Consider the following 19,024-nt stretch of genomic DNA (forward strand, 5'->3'; position numbering starts at 1 on the left):
CCGTCTCATATCAAGCGAAGTTACAAATGGAAGAGTTGGCTAATGCCGTTTTGGATGAATTTGGATTTCATTACGTCATTAAACCAAAACAATTACACATTATTGATTCCATTTTGAATTTGAAGGATAAATTTGGGGTGTTATCGACAGGATACGGCAAAAGTATGTGCTACGTACTGCCTCCTCTTATGAGATGACCCCTGTAACTGCTGCACAAGGCGGAATAGCCCAGTCTCGAAATAGATCGCCGAGCTTTGTAATTGTTGTGACGGAGTGTCACGAAGCGTAGCTGAATGTGGGTGCTGTCGGGTTTCTTTCTGTAGTAAGTGTATTAGTGATTAATATGTGGATTTTTTTGTATCACTTAACTCGAAAATGATTGATGTAAAGGTATTTGACGTCAAACATAGGATTGTTGTGGTATTAGAGCGGGACTCGTTGCCTACCGTTTGGTAGTCAGGAATTGCCAAAAAAAGACATAGGTTGGTCTCTGACTGTAATGAGAGCGTGTTTATGTCCAAATGTCCGTCTAGCTCTCTTACTGTCAGAGTACTCGGGCTAGACACTAGGTTTATTGACATTTAAGCAAACGTACTTGTGTGACACTCCATAATTGACGTATGCATTCATAGTCATCGAATAAAAACATTTCAATGGCAATTTCACACTGAAAGCTGTCCAGCGTTCAGAAAACAAAAAAAAACGTTAAGCCCTAAGGTCGACGACAGTCACTTTTCGCACCCTTGTTTTGGGTTCGTACACAATAAATATAGCACATCTTACCGTAATTTCACTTGAAATCCATATTTCGTAAAAGGTAAAAATAATTAATCACAAGATTTTCTTCAAACACATTCAGATGTATTAGTAATGTTCAAACAAAAAAATTTCAATAGCAAGTTTGCATTGGAATTTTTCCAGCATTCTTATTCGGAAACGTCATGTACCCAGTGTATGGTTATTGTAAGGCGATTCAAAGTGACGTCATTGGAATACTGACGTCATTCAAATTCAAAATTAGCTATATTATTACAATGCTTCGCCACATTAAAATAAAAACTGGTCTACTAACCTTGACCCCTGTCAAATTTTTATAACAAGCGGACAACGTTGTTTACAGGTTGGTATTTTGTTATTTTTCATAATTCTGGACAAAATGTTAATTTTAAGTTTCAAAAGATGAAAGAAATAAAAAGTACCTTTGGATATATTTTATTTACTGTGTACGAAGCCAAAACAAGGGTGCGAAAAGTGACTGTCGTCGACCTTAGTTTGTTTTGATGTAAGGACATCCAAAATGACGTCATTCGAGTTTGACGTCACAGGGCCGTAGCTCGGATTTTTTTTTGCGGGTGGGGGGTGGGGGGGGGCAACTGAGTAGCTAATAGTCTAAAACTCCTTAAACGGTTAAGAAGACAATTTTCTATAATGCTTTCCGAATTGTCACCCTGCTAGCTACGGCTTTGCGTCATTTCCATTCAAAAATACACCGCGCCACATATTCTTACGTCATTTGAATATCTAGTAATGGCGGACTGGAATTAAAGTTGCGTGTACAGTTTACAAAAACACGTTGTATTAAGCTTGAGATTATATGATAAAGAGATTATTACCCTCGTGTATTTCGGTATCGTCAATATCATATATTAGGAATAAAAATAATGTATTATGCTCGCCATAAAATAATGTATATATATATATAACTGATATATATATAATATAACCCTATATATATATAGATATATATATATATATATATATATATATATATATATAGTTATATATATTTATATATATGTATATATATATATATAGTTTATATTATATATAGTTATATTATATATTTATATATAGTATATAATATATAATAGTAGGTATATATATATAGATATAGTATTTATATATATTTATATATAATATATTATATAATATATATAGTTATAGTTATATATGCTATATACGTTATATAATATATATATATATATATATATCTATATATATTTATATATATAGTTATAATCTTATATATATATATATATATATATATAATATATTATATATATATAATATATATATATATTGCTGAAAAGTCAAGGATTTATCAGTAAGCTAAATCAGAAAGTGACAAACGGCGCCCATATACCTGTGCGGACCGGTACTACACTACAGCCAGATGCGGTCATATAGCAAAAAAAATAAACGGAAATGTTCTAAATATTGGAGTGAAATAAATGCTTATATAATGTATGTTCGCAATGGTGTATGTTGTTAGTGCCAATCGTCATTTGAAATTGGGCAATTTAACATGAATTCAATGGCAAATAACATGTGTAGTGAGACCTAAGTTCGCCTACTCACGTTCCCAATGAAAACAGTTATCTTTCCTTTCAAACAATGCTCACTGACATTGTGACAACAGTTCGGGGTGAAGAAAAGGGGAATAGACTATAATCCTTCAAAACAGTTGTGCAGCTGTTATTAAGATATTATTGTGCCAGTTTGTCAGTTGTTTTGTTTTGATATTAAACCCCAAGTGATTTCGATTAAATATCTGATCTGGCCTAAAATAAAACAAAACATGTAATGTCATTATGGCAGAGTTTGGAACTACATTTTATGCGCATTAATATAACGAGTGCTTGGCCCAAAACACTACGTGCTAATTTATACGTACACGGAAACTGAGTTTGTTCTTCACGGTAAGAGATGGTTTGTTTCTATTAGTTAAAATGCTTGTTTCTCCCAAAACCATGTGTATACTATTACTATGTAATAATAACACACACTCACTCTTATGTATACTGTAGCCTAACTGTAATACATATTTAAAAAACAATAATAGCAACCTCGCCGACTCTCGTCACTGTACACAATTTACAGATTATTACTAATATTAGGTTTTTACTGGCGTTTAGCTATATAAAACTGCAGTTACGGTAATTGAAAAGGAATTATATTGTCTATTATAGTACTAAGCAGTTTATGCGCTTGTTATTGCAAATGATGTATTCAAGAGACACTGAGTAATTCACATCAAGACATTGGTTACGGTTGGCAAAATAACTTGTAGATTTCACCTTCCTGTTGTCTGCTTCAACGACGCCATATTACTACACAAACACGTTTTTTGTAACCGCTATTGGAAACCGTAAGCTGTCATAGATATACAGAAGAGGGTAATGCAATACAGGGTATATTATATATATGATATAGTTATTGCCTTTTACTAAAAATGCAATTAATGGCAGTCATTTTAAGGCAGTGGTGGTGTGTCAAATCGTGACCAAGTTATTTGAAACAAACTTTAGCGATCATACAGCCGGACTTCATCGAGCCTACCTCAATCGGTCAGGGACATTTAATAATGTGTATTACATACTACTACAGCACACACTAATAACGACTTTTTATGTGATTTATATTATTGTAGTTTTAATACCTTAAATGAACGGTTAATTATGGCATTTGTTTCTGCCAGAATTTTTTTTTGGGTATCCTGGTATGGGGCTATGGAATTGAATGCAACCACAGTCAGCCCAGTATGGGGAGCCTCTCCCAGAAAGAAAATGGGTTAACTTTATGGTTATGGTTAAGAAAAACATACAGTAATGATAAGAATAATTAATGGCAAGAGCTCCACCCGTTCCCCCCATCATTTATAATAGTTTAGGGTTAGGGATAGAGTTAGGGTTAGGGCCCCATGCCCCACTTTTCTATATATACCCCATCAAAAAATCCCTCTTTAGATCGATAACTAATGGGGGGAACGGGCGGTACACTTTCCGGTCTCTGACTGTAATGAGAGCGTATTTATGTCCAAATGTCCGTCTAGCTCTCTTAGACTTAAGTCAAGAGTATTCGGGCTATAGCCCACCAAGATAAAGCACTAGCCCAAATTCTTGATCAATTATAACAGGATTTTTGTAAGATTACACATTTACGAGTATAACAGTAAAATAAAACAAACACTTAAATTATGTTGTAACTTTCAGTTTTGTCATGTCAAGTGTGATCCATCGTCATTGTCCCGTTTTCGCTTTTTGCCCTCCCCCTGGGGAAAAATAATTAAGCTCATGATTGGTATCTAAACCCACTATCAAAATAATTAAATTTAAATGAGGGTACGATAGTGTGACACACGGTATGTATGTATGCCCACAAATGACTGTCAGGTCAGATGACGGGAATTAACATGCTTATCAATTTAATATTCAAGCACGCTCGTTACGAGCACGATTTCTGACTAGGGCCAGAAACTCTGCTCACAACGAGGGGTGGGGAGAGTGTTAGTAAAAAATAATAATAAAAAAAAAAAAAATTAAAGTTAAAAACTTTTATACAAATGATTAGATAAAAAAATAAATAATTAATGGTTAGATAAACTTTATTTACAAGGAAGTTAAAAAGTGTTTATACAAAGGATTAAAAAGGTTTTTTACAAATGATTAGGCGTATCATAAAATATTATTTGTTTCCGGTTACCCGACCGACCCTAATTTGAACCTGCCGACCCTAAAACTTTTTTTGTATATCCAAAAATGTTTTTTTAATATAACAACGATTTCCACAAAACATTCCAAAACTATCACAAGCACTAATTTGGTGTCATTTAGGGGATAACCCTACTGTGTTTTCCGATTTGCGGACGTATATCGGTGGTTTTACTCTCGCAAATTTATTGGCGACCCGTTAGCCACGAAATGTTTTCTTCTAACAATTGATTGATGGAGTTACTTCCCTTCAGATTGAAGTTCGGTAACTTTCGTGAGATGTCGGGCGAAGAGTCGGAAAATTGTTTTCACGAATATATGCGATATTTTCCGATTTACTAGCGTATTACATAGCGTATAATAATAATAATAACTATATTTAATGACTTACTCCAGTGACAAACTGGCCTTGTAGAAATTTAGTGACCTGATGATAAACTAGGGGAGGAATGTTTACCGATACTGATGGAGTTTACTGCCAAATCAAATGATTAAATATGTCAGTAAGATCTCAATGCGTTTCGTTATTTTTTGTAAATGGACACTGGGAACTTCGCGGGTTTCCTCTAAAAACAGTGTCAGAATGACCATGTGTTTGACGTCCAATAGCCGATGATATTAAAGATAAAAATCAGTGTGCTCTAGTGGCGTCGTTAAATAAAACAAACTTTACTTTTCAACATTCGTTTGAGCATCCTGAGCATTTGTACTGCATTTCTATTCATTGGACCAATTGATTGCTTCAAACCAAGTGTGTACTTTAATACTGGATGCATACAGAATAAAACTAACATTGCAAATTATAAAATTGGTAAGTACCATTTCTTATATACACTAGGAAAGATAATAGTCAAATCATTTTGTTTAATGTTATTGTTGAACAGATAAATATAGAACCCTTCTTTTCAGTTTTCATTAAAAGAAATTGTTATAACTTATTTACTGGTTTCTATCCAATTAAGGTTCAACCAAGTCTGTCCTGGACCAGTACAGAAGTTAAGTGTTAGTATGAGAGTAAACCTTCTGCCTATTAACTCTTTCACCACTAAGTTTTAGTCTTGACCTTCCCTGCACACTGAGTTTAAATAGCAGATTTATGATCATGTTTGTTAAAGGATAAAACTACTTGTTTTATCATTAATTTTAGTTGTAGGCTATACATTTCCAGAAAGGTGAATGGACGGCTGTCTAGATAAAAAAAAATAATACTTTAAAAATGTTAGATTCAACAGGTATAAATCTGGTAATTACAGGTAAACTATGCATATTACTCGCCTATTTGAGTAGGTAGGACTGGTAATTTAAAAAAAACAACAGTACAAATGTTTTTTCTTGTTGGATAATTAATTAATTAACATTCCAGTTATAATTTTAAAATATATATTTACAATGCTTTTGCAAAATTAAGCTTTCATTTCATCAACAGAAATATCATACCACACACCTTTGTTGTTAGCAGGATCTGTATCACGCTTTTTTTTTGGCATTCATGTTGGTAAATTACACAATTTTTCCATACACTGTATTGGAATAAAATAGCGAAAAGTACTCTATGGCATTTGTGTTGACGTCAAACACTTTTACGGGCCCCGGATTTTTAGTAAACGTTGATCTGCAGGTAACCGAATATGGCTCATGTGTCCAGGTAAACTCAGGCGCGTGGTAAAACAGTGGCAAGTCATCTTGTAACTCGTCATCGGTATCATTTTCTTCTAAATTGCCATGTTGAATGACATTTCGTTCACGATCACCAATCTCAATTAAATCAAATGCACCAAAGTCCATATTATCCCACATTTTATCATCGGAAAACCCGTCATCTGAATCGCAACCATTGTTTTCAACAGACGGAATTTCGTCACCTCATTTCATGTTTAATTACAGTCAGAATATTAGTATAAACTTGGAAAAACTCATTCAAAATTCGCTAGTGTGTCACATGGCAGCTATGGTCGTGCGAGATTTTGTCTAATTATAATATTGACGCGTCACTCGGCGCCAAATATGAACAGGTGTTACAAGCCGCTAAACCGGCCTGTCGTGGTGAGAGGCACTGGTATCGCTAGCCGGTATACAGGCCTGTCGTGGTGAAAGAGTTAAACAGCAAGGGGTCTTTTGTATGTACTCTTCCACAGATAGGTTAGCACCATGTTGCCCTCAAAATCAAAATGCCTTGCCTTTTATAAATTTATAAGTTGCCCATGTAAAAAGAAGCCTTTAAACACACCTATGTGGATAGTACTACATATTTCCTTTTTTTAATTAAGTTATGAAATAGATATAGAAAATAAAATGGCCATACGGTTTTTGTCCTTTTGAAAATTGTATAATGGAAAAAAAAGCCCTTATATTTAAAACTGCACATAAAATATGCCACCAAAACGTCACTTTAGGCCAAACAAAAAAATAAGTGTGTTTCCGGTCGACCGACCGTCCCAAGTTTTACACACACCCCCACCCCCGGACCCTAATTTTTTTTCTCTTAAACTGAAAAAAAGAGAGAGAAAAAGAATTAAAAATAAAAGAGGACAACATCACCAAACAAGAGTATTTCCTTCCTTGCACATTGTTTACGTACTATTATACGATACATTTTGCACATGTAATTCCCTTCCGAAAAACATCAAGAAATTATGGAAAAGCTTTTGTAATAGAGTTCCTTCCCCTGATTAGCTACCATTGAACAGCTTGGTCGGTCACAGAAGTAACCGAATGTACGAACATAGCCTTGGTACAAGTTATTTCGATTAAATATAATCGTATCAATTCAGCTTAATTCTCGTCTTCACAGGTCTTGTTATTAATGCATCTCAAATGTTTGCATAAAGTATTTAAATTAAGAACAACGAAATTAATACAAATGTCCCATTAATTTAAGGAAATACACAAACAGTGCATACCAATACTACTACTACTACTACTACTACTACTACTACTACTACTACAACGATAATGATAATGATGATAAATAATAATTATTATTATTATTATTATGATAGTATTCAATTTAAAAAAACAACAAAAAACAACCCCTACCTACCTACCCTAATTTTTGGGGGGATACAATCGGAAACACACCTATTTTTTTTTTTGGCCTTACTTCATTTCTAGGGAAAACACTGTGATGAATGGTATTGTTGGTTTGCATAATGCATTTATATACATGCAGAGGTTATTTTGGATACCGGTAGTCAACACCTTTATTTAATATCCATAAATAAAATTATTTTCCAAAATAAAATGTTTTTTCTACCTACCTACCCTATATTTTTCCAGCATGTAAAAAGTAGAATATTGACAATAAAAGATGTCTGGTTAATCTGGTATTTATGTCGGAGGAGAGTAGACAGGAAGGTCTGCCCAATTGTTAATTCATTTCCCTAGGCCGCCCCATCCACCACCTCCACCATAATGGAAATGTTAAGAATTGGAAAGTGGAGATTGATGAATGATATCATCTCCATATTAACCATAACACGAACCCGTATAAAACTATGTGATTGGTGCTGTGACTTGACTTAAGTCAAAAGAGCTATCACCTAACTTTTAACATAGATGGTTCAGTTTATTTGGTAGTGGGTTATACATTTAGGGCCTACTAGTTATGTCACCAGGAACGGTGATGCCAATTGCTCAAATACATGGCATCATCTCGTGTCAGACCGATATCAAAAGGATATAACGGCGACATCAGTGTTTCTGCCAAAAAGAAATTTTGGGGTATGGCGCTATGGAATTGAATGCAACAACACCACCCACAGAAAGAAAATGGGTTAAGTTTAGGGTTAGGGTTAAGAAAATCATAGTGTAATGATAAAAGTAATTAATTTTGTCAAAAAGTTAACTTAATTTTTTTTTGGGTATGGCACCATACCCGTTTTACCCTCTGGCAGAAACCCTGGACATCTAATCCGTTGTTGATTGATGAACAAAAAAGGTATTATCTTGTATCGGCAGCTGTGATGCATTATCCAAGCCGCTACACGTACTAGGCCAAGCCGAGTCATTGCCTGTGCTGTTACCTTTAAAGTAAATTGTTTTCCTGGTTGCCGATAACCATATGTAAGCGAAGTGTTAAATTAGAAAACAATAGGTAAATAAAACAAACACTGAAATTCAAAGCATGACTGGGGTTTACTTGATTGAGATTAACCTGTCGTTGCGATTGGTGATTTCCAAGTTCTTAGTTTAAAACATATGTGCGAGATTAACTACCACGTGACGTGTCCAACCAATCAAAACAGGCATGTCATTAGACTTATTTCCTGTGCCAGAAACTTGAAAGAGAAAAGTAAACAATGCATGCTGTGACGATGTAGAGATAGCATGTTACAGCAGTTTGCAGACCTAGTTCAAGTGGATTATTATTATATACTGATGGCGTTGTTGATATTATTTGATGACAAAGGTCACAATCAAATTTATTAAACGAAATTTCAGCCGAGAGAAAAAGGGAACAAAAACCCACGATCGAGCGTTAAGGAGAGGTGGTGGGAAACTGCTAGCCCACAGGGTTAGTGGTTTTGCGTTTCTCACTAGCCCGAACTTAAAAACCACTAGCCACAGGCGTCGGGCTAGCAAATTTGTCGAACTCTGAACAGGTTAACTTAAAAATATAAAATCTGCCAAAAATTTGTGTATGGCGCCAATCCCATTTTACCCTCTGGCAGAAACCTAGAACTATATTTAATATCATCCCTAACTCAGTAATTGCGTTATGCTTCCAACTTTGTTAACATCCGATTTGTTGTCGTTTATTTGTGAGGTTTTTTTTAACAGTTGTAGAACATTTTCGTTAACAAAGTTCAAACTAGTAAGTATCTAAATACAAAAAGGCGAGACGTAGCCCAGTGGTAAAGCAATCACTCAATGTGCAGTCGGTCTGGGATCGATCCCCGCGAGTGACCAGTGAAATTGTTTCACGAGGGACATATTTGATAATAACTGGTACAGAGTTTATTTTATTTATTACCCCACCTATTTGGGTTCCTTTTTTAGCCTTTATTTTCGATATAGCCTACATCGGCAATACGTCTAGGTATGTAGAAATGGCATAAACTACTTAACTGTGCTGGGTATTGCTTTAACTTTGTATTTTATTCACGGTTCACAGATAATTTTCAAAACCCAAAGTTCTATATATTCTGTAAAAAAAACAAATCTGTAATAAATTGCATTAAACTACCATTTTATTACAAATTTAACACTGAAACCAGAAAGACATAGGCCTAAACGCAAACACTTTAAACTACGTGACATCATTGTGTGTGCTTAGCCAAATCGTGATGACGTCATATTTAGTACCAACAAGGTGATTGATTTATTGGCGTCAAATTGTCCAATAGTAGTGTATGTTAAACCAATGCATGATAATTCTCAGTGAGAAATTATCATTTTTATTTTCCCAGTTATGAGTGCCTGCTGGGGTAATAATAACAAAAATAATATATATATATACAGTTGAATCCCGTCATCTCAAACCCCGTCAGTGCTCGAGAAAGTGTTTGACCCATCAGGTAGTTCGACCGAACCATTCGGTCAACATCGGATATTTCTGTAACATCAGTTAGAAAGTTGAATTAGATAACTATTATTTTGGTAACTGTAAACTTAAAAATTTCATCACGGTGTTGTATAGCAAAATATCAGAGTGAAAGAATTTATTACAAATTACTCTGATTGTGTAAAAGTCCTTATCGGTCTTAATTAAATGTGTGGTTGCTGAAGTGATGACAGCTGAGTAACTCGCCCATTGTTTCATTTAAAACTGGTCTTGTAGACATGCTCAGAGTCCAGCTTCACGCCGAGGCCATTTTGTGCACTAATTGTTTGATTGGTATCACAGTTCATCGAACAGGTACCGTAACACTAGCTGTACTTGAAAGATCATTAACGATAGCCGCTTAACACAACATGACAGGTATGGTAAAGAAATGATGGCATAGCTATTTTTGCGATTCTCTGATTCATCTATAGCTTGTTTCGCCTAAATAATTAATCCGAAGGTTGTAATAACCAACTGCGCAAGCGCAGCAATTGTTTGTCCTTTTAAGTGGTTTTCCATTTGATATTTGATGGATCACCAGTTCGAGGGAAATATAACTAATAACACAGACAGGACCGATAATTTAGTTCGAGCAAAGGCTTATAGTCGACCCTGGATGTGTGCGGTGTGATAGACCCTTCCGAGGTCGAGCCAATGAGATTCTACTATATATTCATTAATTTCCAAGAATTTAGGGTTCATAATTTCTATATTTTCCCCATGTTTGGCATATTGAATTGGAGTTACGCACTGAATATTGCATTAAGCACCACAAACAATGTAGTGCTGAGGTCTGGTTTCGAACTTCAAACCGTCAGGACTGTAGCCAAGTGATCCCAACCACTTGGCCACACACCGAACCATCAAGAAGCACTGCATTATTAATACTCATAATGCTAATAGGGTGTATTATGACGGAATGAACCCGTGGCGACCTTTATTGGCTAAGGGCGACTAAGAATTTTATAAAAGTAGTCGTTGGGCAACCATCTATTTTAGGGTTTGGCTAGTATGGTATCAGTTAAAAAAGAGAAACACTGAAACTGAACCGAATGACAAAACACATCGTGTCTGTGCTTGCGCGAACTACATATCTGACAGCAGAAGACATAGACCATGCTCTATATTTTGACAGCGCCTGACTCAACATCTGTGGTTTTGGGCCAGGTTGTTTTAAAAAGAGCTCAAAGTGTATTGAAGACACTGCATACATGTATTTAAATTCATTGTGATAATTGGAAAGCTAGTTTAATTTAAGAAGGGCCAGTAAGTTTTCTTCAACTGGCCCTGCTGGCGACCATGGTTTTTATGTTTATTTTCAACCCAGACATTTACAGAATGAAATAAACGTTTAATCCTATAATTCTACATCCTGTCTTCTGTACTAAATTTTCTCCAAAAAAAATTTACCGCCAACTAAAAAAACCCTCTGGCAGACTGTTTATTGTGTTAAGTCAAACTTCATTCTTATTCAAATTTCAATCTGCACATAATGTGAAATTAGCCAATGATGAATATATCATTGTGCTCTAGTGGTGTTGTTAAACAAAACAAACCATGAAACTTGAACTAATATGAATGTCAACATCAGTTTAATGTCAAACATTGTCAAATGTTAACCATAAAAATGTATGCCTTATGTTTCAGGTGACGGTACTATACACTGGATGGGAAAATGGAGTCTTCGAGTGGAGGACAAGGTGTTCCTAAAATCATGGTCTTTCGACCAACGATGGATGAATTCAAAAACTTTTCAAAATATATTGAATACATAGAATCACAGGGTGCACACAAGGCTGGTTTAGCCAAGGTAATACAATATTAATAACTGTGGTATGATGATTATTGTTTTATTGTACACATCAATGCCTTCATGCAAGTAAGTCCATCTCTGCTATAAGCCGAATCTCTAGTTTCAAGCCCTGAACACATTTTATGTTATTAACCTGTTTAAATATATCAACCTATTAAAAAAAAGGGCCTACAAATGTCAAAAGTATTTTGTTATTTTCAATAATTGCACATTGATATAAATCATAAAAATGGGGGGTTTGGGGGGTTTTTTTTTACAATAAAGGGCACCATTCGTTTCCACATGGACCCAAAAATCAAGTTTAATTGTACTCGAACCATATATTTTTCTGATGTTATATGTTTAAAGTTTGTGAGTCCAAAATTTTGTTCAGCAAATATTACTGAGAAAAAAAAGTTATGACAAAGGGTGAATACAGACACCACATCAGTTGGCAAAATGTTTTTAAAACCCCAACCAAATGGAAAATTTACCAGTGGGAATTAAAATTCTAAGTGCATGCAGGGTATGACAATTTGTTTGAATAGTCAAAGCCACAGGGCTAGTGGGTTTGTAAGTTCCACTTTCCCACCAAAATAAAGCACTAGCCCAAATTTCTTATCAGTAGACCTCTTTCACATTCCCATTAAGCATGTGTACAAAGAGTAACGTCCCTTGCCGAATTACAACTTTGGGGACAAGATCGACAGTTGTCATGAGCGTCGTATCAGATGGTAAAATGGCTGTGAAAAATGGTCTACTAAAGTTTACATCAGAATGGTTTAAGACCAAATGCAGTGAAACATTAACTTAGACAAAGTCTCTGGAGCTGCCTGTCATACCCAGGGGGCAAAACCCCAATTTTTTTGAAAAGTGGACCCAGCATGCTGTAAAAGGTTTGCCACCTAAAATCATATCTACATATATCTAGGATCACAACCTAGGTGGACAACCTTGACAACAAGCTACTGGAAATGTGTAGGTCGCTGTTAAATATGATGCCCCTCTGCGATAGGAACAGTGTTTTTCATTTGCCCAGTAGTCCATCTCAGATTTGTTCTCTTTTTGGAAAGTGTTCACTTTGTTTGAAGTTTTTTGTCCAAATGGATTTTTTCTAAGGAATCCAATGGTGCTAACCGATTTTTAATAAAATGTGTGTAACTTATTTATATAGGTAAATATTGGTTGAATTAAAAAAAAAAATTCCATTGATTTATATAAACTTAAGGATAGCCAATTCAATCAAATAATGCTTAACCTTTAGACTACTGGATTAATTTTTGACAAAATCCATGTTGAGTGGGTACAAGTTTATAATCTTTACTCGCATATATTCACTTAAATAATTTATAAATACATAAAATAAATTGTGTATCGGTTAATGTTGACTAAAATTAGGCCAAAAAAAAGAAGTCACATTTACATACCGGAATTTGTGGCCAGCTGTCCAGTATTTGTCTATTATTCCCAATAACAGTGGTTTTCTGACCAGAATTTCAAAAAAACAACAACAAAAAAACGAACTACGATTCATATCCCAATATTTGGTGATTTTCGTTATTGGTAAAACAATCAAATTTATTAGCAAATTAGCTGTCACAATCAGCTATCGATCCCTGAAAATTGCCTCGATGTGCCGCCATTGTTGTCAAGCGAAAACACTTGTCAAAAACCAACTCAACTCAAAATTACAAGCTATTTTCAAAACAAAAACAAAAATTTAAGATAGAGGAAGCCGAGTTGTCTTCTGTTGCCTGTTATATAAGTCTTTCTGGTGAGTCATGTGCAAAACAATGGGAAATATAAATTGGGGAATGCACTGTATACTGTGTACAGTATAGTCCATGGGCCAGATACCGAACCCCCCCCCCCCCCCCCCACACCCCCACCCCCAGGGACATTGAGTGGGTACAAGTTTATAATTTTTACTCGCATATATTCACTTAAATGTTTCATAAATACATGAAATAAAGTTCATATATGAATCGGTAAGTATTATTTTCGTGTCTTTTTTTTGTTGTAATTTTTATTATTTTAGATCGGCTAATGGTGATTAAAATTAGGCAAAAAGTTGCGTTTACTTACGGGCATTTGTGGCCAACTGTCCAGTATTTATGTCCATTATTCCCGATAACAGTGGTTTTCTGACCAGAATTTGTTTTTTAAACCCGAACTACGATTCATATTGCAATATTTGGTAATTTTCGTTGTTGGTAAAACGATCAAATTAGCTGTCACAATCAGCTATCGATCCCTGAAAATTACCGCGACGTGCCGCCATTGTTGTCAAGCGAAAATACTTGCCGAAAACCACGTTTTGAACTCAAAATTTCAAGGTATTTTCAAATGAAAAAATCAAAACAAAAACCACCATTTTGGGAAAAAAATCTTTTTTCTTTAATTATATTTCCGTTTCCGGTGAGTGTCGTGTGCAAAATGGCGGGAAATATGAATTGGGGAATGCACTGTATACAGTGTACAGTATATCGACTGACGTGACGTCGGGCGAGATATCTCGCCTGCAGTACTTAAAAGGTTAAATATATGAACATCAATTTTTGCTGAACTTCCATGAGCTAACAACATTTCAAGGAAGTCTTGGTGTTGCTTGAGAATATTCAAAACCTCCAGTTTTCCATTCTGCATAAAAGCACTGTTGGTATCATAGCCAGTAATGGCAAGCACAGCTGGAATTGCTAGTTGGTGTCTTCCCTGCATCCTTAATGATGCTGTGCACATATATAAGATGCCTCTTGTTGCCAAATTGAGTGTATACAAATGTCAGTATCTGGGATAGTGAACTGGCAGCAATGTACAGACATTGAAGTATAATCTTTGTCTCTGCATCTTCTTGTGCACTTTACAACACCCCCAGACATGGTTTGCGTTTGAAACATGTACTTTGTCTCACAAATAGAACCCTCTTCCCAAGAAGCTGAGGGCAGAGTTTTCTTTTTTTCATTTAAAAGGTCTTCCAGTCTCTTAAGACCTTTGTAGGGATTCCTTAGATCAAGTGTGGCTTGGAAGAACCCCTTTCACATGAGAAATTTAGTGCCTAACCACAAATGCTGTTATGATGCTACTGTGGATTAGGTGCAAACCTTCCATCCAGTAGATATTCCCTGAAAATATGCTGTACCAATAGAGCAAATTGGAAGAGAGCTAATTGCCATGGTCTCATATCACAAAGTCCAGGGTATTCCTCAACCACATAGAAATGGCTGAGAAATGTCCAAAGAAATACTGAAGCTGAATTGGATGGTTTGTGATCTGATAATGCAAGAGCTGTTGACATATTGAGGGAGGAACAGGAGTAAAGGCCCAGAGCAAAAATAAGAAATTACAGATATTGTGAACATAATAGACATTATATTTGAGTCAGATGATAAGACTGAAATAGGAAAGAAAGTCAAGTGCTAGATATGCCTGATGACTATATCTGATGTCAATTATATAAACCTAAGAATAAATTAAGCACAATTTAAATACAAATATGTTTTTAAAAATAGTACAAGCTTCTGTGAGATAGATGAATTGTAAATGTTTTAACACACATGCCAAGGAAGGGTACTTATAATTGGCTGGTACTAAGAACAGAGGGACATCTTCATAAATTTGTGAACATAGTATATAAACTCCATATACTTAACCATATTTGAATAATGAAGCCTCAATATGTTATAGAAAAAAGCCAGGTCAATTAGTTTTTTTAATAATAAAAGCTTCAGGCAATCCTAAGTATGTGTATACATAGAAATTAATACATTTCTGGCATTGCTTACTAGTAACTTATTTTGAGAAGTATATAATTATTCATACCTCATATTATATTGTTTTGTAATTGTTATTAAAATCTACTTTATAGAATAAAAGGAAGGATATAGAAATAGAAAATTGTAAACTTCGCATATATTATATTTGGGTCACATAAAATGATTGAGAATTTGGGAATGAAAGTTAGATTTTTCTAGTGCTAGATATTTGCCTGATGACAATATTCTATGTAGATATCAATTATATACACCAAAACATAAGTTAAGCATAATATAAATAGAATTGCAATTCTAAAATATTACAAAAAGCAACAAAAAAACTAGCTATTGTAAGATGAACTAGAACGGTATGTAAATTCACTTTTTATGTTTGTAAGACTTGTGTGTAATATAAAAATATTCAAAATATCCATGTAAATGGTTTAGACAGCATGTACTGCACCATATTTAAGTAATGCTGCCTTCAGATATTAAATACAATACAATAATAAAAGGATCAGAATGTTTTAGGTACGGTATGTATATATACATATGTACATAGAGAATTATGTATATACTTTTGCTGGCGAGTATACCCCCGGTACTATATCCATACCACATATATTGCACTGTTTTGTGGTTTGTTGTTAAGAACATGTAATTTAGCATGAATAGCATTCATAATTTGGTCTTAAACCTGTTCAAAATATGTCTGAATGTTAACTTCAATATTGCCATGCAGTTTTTTCATATACTACACATGTATGTTTGTAATACTCAGGACATTTCAAATTCATTGACTCACTATGCATAGTCAGATGCCAAAAATGTATTATTTTTGGTGGAATACAATCACCAGTAACCCAGCTTTAAAGTAAAAGCAGTGATATAGTCCAGAATTATTTTCAAATATTTTTGAAAATTATGTGGAACATTCACCTTCGATCAGAAATTTTCCCTGTTAAAAATAAATAGGGTGCCTACACTCAAACGTGCCCTATAGGCATACCCACCAACGGATTGCCTGCAGACAAGCTGATTTGAATATGTCTATGGATAGGCTTCAAAGATATACTCATCTTGAAAAATCCTTGGGGGCGGGGGGGGGGGGGGTTATAGTGGGCCCACGGTCTAGTATGTTGACTGGCGTGTCGTCGTGCGAAATATCTCGCCTGCAGTAGTCGGATGGTTAAATTCCATGATGGTCTCCATATTGCTAATCATTCAAAATGGCCGCCAAAATAGTCAAATTTTCGAATGGGGTCACCAAATTTATTTCATATCCCCTTAATGTTTTTACATTCCATATTTATTGACATAGCTTTGTTGCATGTCGATAATCGGATAGAAAATGACCCAAAATGGCCACCACAAATAGAGAAATGTTTTCAGATATGGCATCGAATATGCAGACTTGGTACAACAAGTTCACAAAGAAACATGATGCCTAGACTGAGGGTGTTACAATTATGAGTTTATATTGAGAATTTTATCGGATAATAGTTGAACATAATTCAAGTGGAAGTTTATCGATGATCTGGTAGTAGTTTCGTAAATTATAATAATGAATTCTTTTTTTGTGATTTCTTTTTGTGCTTTTTTTTTTATCTTCACTTTTTTCTTGCAAATTAGATGTGGGAATTGAAGGAGCGGGAGATTTAAACAGGGTATATTCTACCATAAACAGTTGTTAAAAGTATTCAAAGATCAACTTTACATAGATTCCATGGTGTCCTCATGCGATGACCCTCATTGTGACAATATACAAACCTGTTCTGTTACCTTAACTGCACCCTCAAATTGTTCAGCAATATGGAAAGTAAATATGTTTCTCCAGAAATTGCAGTTTCAAGTCTGAACTAGGCATGGGCATCGGATACACTTGATAAATTAGTAAATAATCAAACACTAAAATTGACATCGCCACACCCTGGATGCATGGCCGTGTGGATGCATCAGAGTTCGACAAATCCGCTAGCCTGACATGGGGCTAGTGCTTTTTAACACAGAGCTAGTGACAAATGCAAAACCATCACTAGCTCACAACATTTTTTGTCCACTGACGTACGTTTGATAAATGTTATTCTGACATTGTGCATCACATAATGTCAACAAATCAGTAAGTATATATTACAAGGTTCGCACATGCTTGAAAAGGCCTTAAATTTGAAGGGTTGCCCTAGAAAGTCCCTATTTTGATCTAGCCCTAAAAAGCCCTATATTTTACAGCCAAGTTCACAAAAGACCCTAAATTGGACCATATAAGCCCTGAAATCGATGTCATTTTTCTTCTTCCGGAAACATTAAATAAATTGCCAAAAATACATCGATATCTACATTCATTTGTACCAAAATGATACCAACGATGCATTCGTAAAACGTCGTCAGTGTTCAGTATTGTTCGTAGAAGGATTCATTCGTAACTTTTGGGAAGTGCATGATTGGCCATTCTAAAACAAAACACATTTCTAAAATACTAATCAACAGTCTTAACTTTTAGACTACTGGATTAATTTTTAACAAAAACCACATTGAGTGGGTACAAGTTTATAATTTTTACTCACATATATTCACTTAAATGTTTCATAAATACATGAAATAAAGTTCATATATGAATCGGTAAGTATTATTTTCGTGTCTTTTTTTTGGTAATTTTTATTATTTTAGATCGGCTAATGGTGATTAAAATTAGGCAAAAAATCGAAAAAGTTGCGTTTACTTACGGGCATTTGTGGCCAACTGTCCAGTATTTATGTCCATTATTCCCGATAACAGTGGTTTTCTGACCAGAATTGTTTTTTTAAACCCGAACTACGATTCATATTGCAATATTTGGTAATTTTCGTTGTTGGTAAAACGATCAAATTTATTATCAAATTAACTGTTACAATCAGCTATCGATCCCTGAAAATTACCGCGACGTGCCGCCATTGTTGTCAAGCGAAAATACTTGCCGAAAACCACTTTTTGAACTCAAAATTTCAAGGTATTTTTAATTGAAAAAATCAAAACAAAAACCACCATTTTGAAAAAAAATCTTTTTTCTTTAATTATATTTCCGTTTCCGGTGAGTGTCGTGTGCAAAACGGCAAGAAATATGAATTGGGGAATGCATTGTATACAGTGTACAGTATATCGACTGACGTGATGTCGGGCGAGATATCTCGCCTGCAGTAGTCAGAAGGTTAATCTCAGTGCAAACTAAAAAAAAAACCCAGAATATTCTAAAATTATCTGAACTGAATCAGACATTCATGCCTATGTGGATTCTACATATTTATGTTTATGAATGTTTACGACGGCCCGCTCGAACACAGCTCCCATTATTTTGTTGAGTTCGTAGGTCATTGTTTTACTTACATTGACCCTAAAAGTCCCTTGAATTTAGGTTTGAAATTTCTGTATGAACCATGTATTAATATTCAACTTAACTAGATTTCTATAA

The 19,024-nt window shown here is 34.8% G+C and overlaps 1 protein-coding gene across 3 annotated transcripts in view; it reads left to right on the plus strand.

Annotated features, from left to right (window-relative positions):
* Positions 1-2,619: 2,619 nt before the first annotated feature.
* The window catches only part of LOC121373905 (lysine-specific demethylase 4A-like), a 73,854-nt gene continuing 57,449 nt past the window's right edge, over positions 2,620-19,024 (plus strand). For 2 of the 3 annotated variants that reach the window (XM_041500717.1, XM_041500718.1), the window contains exons 1-2: positions 2,620-2,699; positions 11,683-11,845. In XM_041500717.1, coding sequence (XP_041356651.1) covers positions 11,711-11,845 — 135 coding nt within the window. In that variant the 5' untranslated portion in view covers positions 2,620-2,699; positions 11,683-11,710. The remainder of the gene's footprint in view (positions 2,700-11,682; positions 11,846-19,024) is intronic. The other variant, XM_041500719.1, reaches the window with a different exon arrangement.

Source organism: Gigantopelta aegis, chromosome 6 (assembly GCF_016097555.1).
Source record: "Gigantopelta aegis isolate Gae_Host chromosome 6, Gae_host_genome, whole genome shotgun sequence".
Taxonomy (NCBI): domain Eukaryota; kingdom Metazoa; phylum Mollusca; class Gastropoda; order Neomphalida; family Peltospiridae; genus Gigantopelta; species Gigantopelta aegis.